At 40.5% G+C, this 8,970-nt stretch overlaps 1 protein-coding gene across 1 annotated transcript; it reads left to right on the forward strand.

The window, feature by feature from the left end:
* Positions 1–15: 15 nt before the first annotated feature.
* On the forward strand, positions 16–8,744 carry rab1bb (RAB1B, member RAS oncogene family b). Its single transcript, XM_010895236.4, has 6 exons — positions 16–345; positions 845–917; positions 1,028–1,123; positions 1,236–1,331; positions 4,726–4,857; positions 6,589–8,744. Exons 1-6 carry the CDS (start codon positions 332–334, stop codon positions 6,781–6,783), a joined length of 606 nt encoding a protein of 201 aa, XP_010893538.1. The 5' UTR covers positions 16–331; the 3' UTR covers positions 6,784–8,744.
* Positions 8,745–8,970: the final 226 nt, after the last annotated feature.

Genomic DNA, 8,970 nt, shown 5'->3' on the forward strand with positions numbered 1-8,970 from the left:
TCACTGACGCGCAGAAGGTTGGGTATGATGATGTAGCAACAAGTAAAGGGAAGGAGACCTAGCCGAACCAAGGGGAAAACAAGCTTCAGACAGGATTGTTTATATAGCAACACTATTGATTCTAGCAATATTGATATAAATAACTAGTTGACGAACCACTATATAACGGGATAAACAATCGTTTGCCACGTGAAATTGCAGATTACTTTGTTTAACGCGGTTTGGTGAGCTACAGTTAGCAACAAGTCTTCCACCGCTAACGTTAGCTAGCTTACTAACTTACCACGAAGATAAGTGTGTGACCCAGACAATCGAACATAATTCAGACACCATGAATCCTGAATAGTGAGTAAAGTTAGTTGGTAATATTTGTGGTTAATGTAAGCTTCAGATCAAGCATGATGGATGACAATGTCTAGCTATAGCTAGGTTAACGGTACATCTAGGTTAACGTTGCCAATCAAAAATACAAATACATATTAGTTGCGTCATCACCTGTTTACATGCTAGTTTGTTCTCCTTGGACCGAATATCTGCAATGACATCGGCTTTTACACGAGACAGTGTTGTCATTTGCATAGCAATGTCTAGGTACGGTAGCTTGAAGACAACTGAGTCTCTGTGGCTGATCCGAAGACGAGGTTTAGCAATAACTTTGCTGAATCAAAGTCATGTTTATCTGTAGTACCTCGTTAATTTGTTGGAAGAACCCTCTTTCTGTGTTTTACATCATACCTATTATCTTGCCAAACTCCACAGAACGAATTGAAAATCAATGCTTTGGATTTGATAGTAAAAATGTTAGTTTTTAATTATTATTTGATTGTCTGGTTTTTACACCTAGCGACTACCTGTTCAAACTGCTTCTGATTGGCGATTCAGGGGTGGGAAAGTCTTGCCTCCTGCTTCGATTTGCAGTAAGAATTTTCAGTGTTTAATGTTATTGGCTTGTTGGTCAGTGTTCAACATTTGAACACTGTGTGTCTGTGTGAGTTTGTGTTTTTGTATTTATTATTATTCCTTTCAGGATGACACCTACACGGAAAGTTACATAAGCACCATTGGCGTGGACTTTAAAATCCGAACGATTGAATTGGACGGCAAGACCATCAAACTACAGATTGTGAGTTTAATACAGCCCCTCTGTCCTCTGAAGTGGCATTGCAGTTTGCTTGGAACCATGTCCTTTTTTCCGTTCATGAAAGTATTGATTTTCTTTTAACTTCCGTCCTCAGTGGGATACAGCTGGTCAGGAGAGGTTTCGCACCATCACCTCCAGCTATTACCGAGGAGCTCATGGCATTATTGTGGTCTACGATGTAACCGACCAGGTGAGTGACGCCTCTACAAAGACTATTAAAGGTTCTCCACGTAGGATATTTGCATTGTCATTTCAGGAAATATCCAAGATATGTCTGATAGTCATGAGAGAAAGTAAATACACAGCCTGGAGTAGCCTTTTTTCTTATATTTAGACACATGGTTATTTCAGCTACATTCCAATCATGTTTGTTGATTAGGCAACCCCATTTAAAGAATCACACCAAACATTGTTTTGAAACTATGCAATTAAAATTAAAACGAGCCTTCCATAAACTGTTGCAAAGTCATTTCCAAGCAATTTGAAGTACATTGTTTGAGTCTCTGGAGGATCATCTTCAAATGGAGACAATTCCAGAGCCCTGGCAATCTACATAGTACAGGTCATCCCACTCAAGGGCTGACCTAAAGATGCGTATGGAAGTCTCGACCCCAGGGTAATATCAAAAGATCTAATGGCCTGTCTTGCCATAGTTGACGTCGTGCGTTAGCAGACTGTCAGAAGGAGACTGCACAAACCTGGCTTGACATGGGCGGCCAGGAAGGAAGACTTTCAAAAAGATAGACACATGACATTTGCCAGACAACACAAGATAAGGGCTGTCAACGACCGAGATACGTGGCCATACTACAACCACCATATGAGTGGGGAACAGTGTGCTACATAAATATTTGGATACAATTGCTCACCTGTGCCTTGGGCAACAGAAAAGAACACTGATAAATGGGGGGGTATGTTTGATGTCAGGGTGGGCGTCACACACAGTACCAATTTGGAAAATATAAGCAATCGATTTGTCGGCTGAATGTGGTCAGACCTAGTAAAGATCAAAACTACTGCAAACATTTGCTGAGGTAAAGGTAAAATGGTTTGGCCGCAATGCCAGATGCCATGTTTGGCAAAAATGAAACACTGACTTTAAACCGAAAAACCACATACCAATCTTTAAACTTTGAGGCGGGGGCATTATGGTTTGGGCTGCTTTGATTGCTCAGGGTCTGGCCAACTTGCTCTCATTGAGTCAACCAACAACATATTGTACCAGAGAAATGTTATTTCAGTCAGAAGGGGCTTTCACACCGACAAGTAGTAATGATACCACCTTTATAGTTTTCAATTTATGCACAATGACAGATTTGCCTCTCAGAATGGCAGTTGGCCAATCAGAGACAGAGACAGAAGGGTTTGTGTAGATTTACGAAAACGTTAAGGGCAGCAATAGAAAACTGGATTTATATTGGTGTCTGAGTATCTGGAATTATGACATCACTTGGGAGCCATACAGAGAAGCCAACAGAAAAACCTAGGTATGGGGAGGAATTTGCGCAAGACAAGACTTTGAATCCCTGGTAAAATGTGACCACATATAATATGCCATTTCGGGGAAAATCATTTTAATGAGACCACAAGTGCATCGTTTCGACCACTCATGTGGTCACATCGCGATTAAGGGATTCTTGTGCAAATGTTTCCCCAGCTCCACCGACGGGTGACGTATTAAAGGAAAATGTAAGGAAAAACGAACAGTGTCTTAGTAAAGATTTGGGCCACCACATATCGCCAAAACAGCTTCAATGCGTCTTGGCCTTCCACGAGTTTCTGGAACTCTCCTGGAGGGATGGAACCATAGATATAAAGCTGTTATCTATGGATGGAGTCCATTCTTCCAGAAGATATTCCCTCGTTTGGTGTTTTGATCATGGTGGTGCACGTCTGTCCAAAATCTCTCATAGGTTTACAACTAGTTTGAGATCTGGTGACTGCCAAGGCCATAGAATATGATTCACATCATTTTCAGACTCATCAAACCATTCAGTGACCCCGTGCCCTTTAGGAGGGGAGTGTCATTTTGCACCATAGGATAAAGGTCATCACTCATGGTTTTTCCTTTTATTTGTCACCCGCCTATACGTTTGATTTGTATCACTTGTATTTCAGATGCCCTTTATTTTACTCCTTTAAATGTATATAGCGTACAACAATTGTCTCAGGTCATGACAGTTGAAGCTGCCACAAAGGAAGTGAAATTGTGGTTCTAAGACCGCCCACTTTGGCCTTCTCTTACCACCCCAAGTCAAAAATAAACCTTTCACCAAAAGGCTATACTGCTGGCATTTTCCTCTTATAGTATGTTAGCACTTACAAGGGACAACACCAGCCATTGAAACTACAGTTGCACTACTTTATGCTGATTCTTGATGAATAAATGTTTGTGAAGTATAACCTTTCAGTGTGATTTGTTGAATTAGGTTACCTCTATCTTTCAGTTGTTTCGAAGTGAACATCATATATAATTGTGTCCAAATATGGGGGGAAAAATGTATTTCCATGACATGCAACTTGGGCAAGCTGCCAGTGTAGACATATCTGTTCCTCGTTGGAAAGGTTCTACACCTTTTTGCTCTAATTCAGTTATGAATCAACAAGCCCAGGGTAGTGTGGGGAATAGTACCTAAAAGAGTACCTAAATCGCTGTGACATGTCTTCTCCACAATGAAAATATGTTTGTACAGCTGTTTAAAGCTGGTGCTCGTTTCCCCCCTGTTATGAAGAAATGAAATGCCAGGGAATAATTGTTTTGAATGTGGACTAGTCTAGTGAGGTTGCAGTTCATCTAGCTTCCACATGGGGGAGCTAGGTGTACCACCTGTAATGTCTGAAGTATATGTAAAGGGGAGTAATAGAGGTTGCAGTTCATCTAGCTTCCACATGGGGGAGCTAGGTGTACCACCTGAAATGTCTGAAGTATATGTAAAGGGGAGTAATAGAGGTTGCAGTTCATCTAGCTTCCACATGGGGGAGCTAGGTGTACCACCTGAAATGTCTGAAGTATATGTAAAGGGGAGTAATAGAGGTTGCAGTTCATCTAGCTTCCACATGGGGGAGCTAGGTGTACCACCTGAAATGTCTGAAGTATATGTAAAGGGGAGTAATAGTTACTGAAGTGTCTGGGTTCTTGCTGCATACGCCTGCTTGTGAGGGAACTCTTTTGGAAAGACAGAAGCCTTTCTTTATACAGGCAAGATTCCCGGAAATGTTGGTGTCACAATTATTTTATGATGGCTAGTGTCATTTTACCCCCCAGACAAATGTCATGTTATCACTTGGTGACAAAACACAGGACGAATGTTAGGATGTGAACCTGCAGCTCAGATGTATCCAATAAAATGTATATGCCAGATATTTATTTTTTTCAGCAAATGTTATTATTATACACATTTCTGTACAGCATTTGGAGGGGGAGCTGTATCACATTGTGATCTGCTCTAGCACTGCCTTGTGAGCAAGAGACCCATTTTGACAGACTCCAAAAATGAGTTTGAAGTATTCAGCTACATCCTTAATATTTGCTCATGTTCCCTTTTAACTGTGATTAACATGGAGGGACTTTCTCTGTTGCCTAGGAGTCTTACAACAATATAAAGCAGTGGCTGCAGGAAATCGACCGCTACGCCAGCGAAAATGTCAACAAGCTGCTTGTGGGTAACAAGTGTGACCTAACCACCAAGAAAGTAGTAGACTACACAGCAGCCAAGGTGAGTCCACCAGAGACGTGGAAACTGACACACATTTGTTGCAGCATGTGAATTACGTACACTCTGTGGCCTTTGTAGCAGTCCACATGATCGCTTATGAACCCTTCGGACATACTGTGTGTCAGTTACAATACAGGCTCCCAAGCTGGGGCGGAGGAGTCCAGAGTCAATTCGGTAGAAAAAAAAATTTCATTTGTACCTAAGAAAGTGTTATAGTGTCTGTAAACACCACAACACATATACAGTGGGGAGAACAAGTATTTGATACACTGCCGAATTTGCAGGTTTTACCACTTACAAAGCATGTAGAGGTCTGTCATTTTTATCATAGGTACTCTTCAACTGTGAGTGATTGAATCTAAAAACAAAAATCCAGAAAATCACATTGCATGATTTTTAAGTAATTAATTTGCATTTTATTGCATGACATAAGTATTTGATACATCAGAAAAGCAGAACTTAATATTTGGTACAGAAAACCTGTTTCTTCTTAATTTTCCCCCCTCAAAGATTTCAGCTTGTGTTTCAATTGAATTGTTTACATTATAGGTCACTGTAAAGGTGGAAAATGTTCTGACATGATTTATTTTTGTCTCATTCTTTTACATCACAAGAACCTGGCATTTTAAGGGGTGTGTAGACTTCTAAGGGGTGTATATCCACTGTATGTTAACATTTAAATGCAAATAATTGCTATGTCAAAATTACAGGTCAGTTAATTGATACAACTGTTCTGCACAAATAGTAATTAATCGACACGTCTGTTCTGCACAAAGACAAACTTCTAATTACTACATCGTAAGTGAAAGTGATTTAGGCCTAGTGTATAACGTAGCTGTGTATGCTCTCACTGTCGTTTCTTTCAGCTGCAATGACAGGCAGGTGTGGTATTGAAGTTTCTATTAATGACATTTATTACCGTAACTAGTTTCTTACTTAGTTCAGACAGACGTGCATGTTACGGAAATTGCTTATTTTGAGAGAACCAAAGCAAAAACCTGCAAGGTGTGTTGTTTGACTGGGTCTGGCTCTCCTCACCGCGTAAACCAGACGTTAAATCCAGTAATTGTTTTTAAAGGTATTTTTTCAACAAATCCACAGAAAATGGACACTGCCAAGCTATATTCTGTAGGTCAGAGCAGGATTTTTAGAGCAACATTTGTAGCTAATGCAAGCTAACGTTACCTGCTTCTGTAGTTGGTAAAAGCACTCATTTTAACTTGCTAGCTCTTTGTGACTACAGTGGACATTACTAGTTAGCCAGTTATCCAAAAAGGCAAAGTTATATACTGAACTAGCATTTTTCTCATCATAAATGACCTATATGTACACTCAGATTCTGTTGAACAGTGCATCTTGTTGCCGAGGTGGTAGCAAGGAGTACAGCTGACACTGTAGGGTCAGTCTGGCTGATTCAATGGCTAAACCTGGTGGACATTTGTAAAACTGTGCAGAGATAAATGGTTGCTGCACCCTGGACTCATCACTATTATATTTGTTATATGCTTGACATGGCTCTCTACAAACTTAAATCAATCCCTGATATTAAAAAGCAAGGAAATGCTTGGAGTAACATTTCACAATAGCAATGCATATTTCTGACATCACTTTTACCTTTCAAATTACTGAAGAAGATTGCCAAATTAGGTTTACCGGCCCTTTAAATAAGAATGTGTTCTCAGTCATAAGGGTGGAAATAATGCTAATTGACTTCTGCCCCGCTCAAAACAGGACTTTGCTGACTCCCTCAACATCCCGTTCCTTGAGACCAGTGCAAAAAACTCAACCAACGTGGAGCAATCCTTCATGACCATGGCGGCAGAAATTAAGAAGCGCATGGGGCCCGGCGCCACTGCGGGCGGAGACAAACCCAACCTGAAGATCGACAGCACTCCTGTGAGGCAGTCTGGGGGAGGATGCTGTTAAGACCGCCCCCGTCCTCTCACATGGGTGTAGTGACTGAACTAGGGTCCTGACAGAACAGGGGAATACGGTGGAGGTGGTGGGATCTTCAAGACCTGACTGACATATTTTCATGTTGACTGGGTGACAAAGGTTTGTGCGGAAGGAATAGTTTCCCCCCCTGCCAAACACTCCCTCTTTTTATTCACTTTTTATACACGCAGAAGTGGAAACATCTTAATTGAAAAAATGCGGTTGGCATTGTAAGGCTCCAAACGGATTTTTTTTTTGCTTATTTAGCACTTTCTGTTTCTCTCAAAGATATGTTGGTCCGGGTGTTAAAATGCACAAATGCACATTTACATAAGTGCTTGATAGGAATCATGAATGTTTTTTTGATATTATCCCAATATTTGACTGTATTATCCCAATATGGCCCTCAAACGTCTTCTTTCTTGCCTTGATTTATGTGGGTTTAATTCTTTTTCAGCTAAAACTCAAAACCAGCAGGCTCCGGACCTTGTAGGGCAGGGATCAGCAACAGTTTTTTTTTCATAAGTAAGATAAGGGTAGTGATTGTGTCTCAATGTATTCGAGGGATTCATTTTAATGTTATTTTCCATTACAGTCTCTTTGGACTTGTCAATTAGTGAACATGTTGTGTATATATATAATTATGATCCGACCCCCTGCACATCCACTCTGACCAAAATCGTCCCGCGGCAGAGTCTAGTTGAATCCTCATGTTAAACACCTCTGCATCATGGCCTAGTCTGACTGCAAGGAGATGAATAAGAGCCATTGAACTACACAGGCACAGGCAATTCTCATTTTTGTATTTTTCTTTTATTAAATGTGCATCTTGTCTTTTTCAGAGCTGGTTGTACCAGCTTGTGAACCGATATGAGAATTTCTCTGCCTGTGCCAACACAGCCACTGTGACCTTTAACCCAGAGGCTTTATGGACACTCCAGAATATATTGTGAGAACAACCTCCATACGCATATGTTCTTCAGAATTCAGATTTACAGGTAGCCATGTGGCCCATACACAAAAACCTGATATACGTAACCATTAGGCCAATGAGAAAATGAGAACAGGGTCCAGTAATTAATACGAAGTTCACAAACTAGGGGCAGTACAGCCAATGGATATCTGCTATCAAGGTGTCCCAATCTTTGTTTTAGTCATTGCTGTTAAATGCTGTTATTACATGTCGGTTTGATTCTGTTTTTTGATCTACAGCAGGTGTAACTGTGTTACCACTTATGTTTCATGAATGAAAGCCAACCCGATGGCCAGTAGTATTGGACTATTTCTGTCACGAGTTCTAGCTGCCGGCCATAATCGTAAGTGGGTTTCAGCGTGTCCAACGCTTCTGTGTTTAGTTTGTCTTCATTTCACGTCCCAATGGTGGTGAGACCTTAACTCACCCTGACGCGGTCTGGGCCACCTGTGGTTGGTGATCAGGCAACAGCTTCATGTACTATTGTTACGGTTTAGTGACCAGGATCCAGCCTAAACGATGGTTAGACTTTGATATTTGTTTGAAAATATCTTTGGTATGGCGCATACACAGTCGTTTTTATGTTTTACTGCTCGCTCAAACTTTAATTGCACATAAGTCTGTTGTGATTGAGGGAAAGGAGAAAAACTACGCCTGGGAACAGACTTTGAAAATGTTCCTGTATTTGCCACTTGGATGGAAATTGTGCATAGAAATAGAATGACTAGAACAGACTGGTGAGTTGAATCAGTGTTTCCATTATGTTAAGTCTGTATCTATGCTTTTAATCCTATCATTAGCTGTCCCAAATAGCAGAGTAAATACAGCCAAGCTGTTAACTGTCTAATAATTCCATATGCCTTTAAGTGTCACCACATCCTTTGCCTTTGTTGATAAAGAAGCATCTTCATGTTGGATGCTAAACCAGTGAGCGTTTGATTGTTGTTTAAATTAGTAAAACATGTTACGTTTAAATAATGACTAGACAGATAAGGCTTCCTCAATGGATACAATTTGACATTTCCCCTTTTTTATTATCAATCACTGATTTTATAGCCACTAATTCAATTGTTTGGCTATTGTTCCGGGAAGGGATGTACAATAATAGATCGGTATTGTTGATGATGGTTATTTCTTATTTGCTGTGGACAATGTAAGACGCTCTCAATTTCAAGGACATGTTGCAGTCCATAGTAATAAAATAT

The sequence above is a fragment of the Esox lucius genome, chromosome 7 (genome assembly GCF_011004845.1).
Source record: "Esox lucius isolate fEsoLuc1 chromosome 7, fEsoLuc1.pri, whole genome shotgun sequence".
NCBI lineage: Eukaryota > Metazoa > Chordata > Actinopteri > Esociformes > Esocidae > Esox > Esox lucius.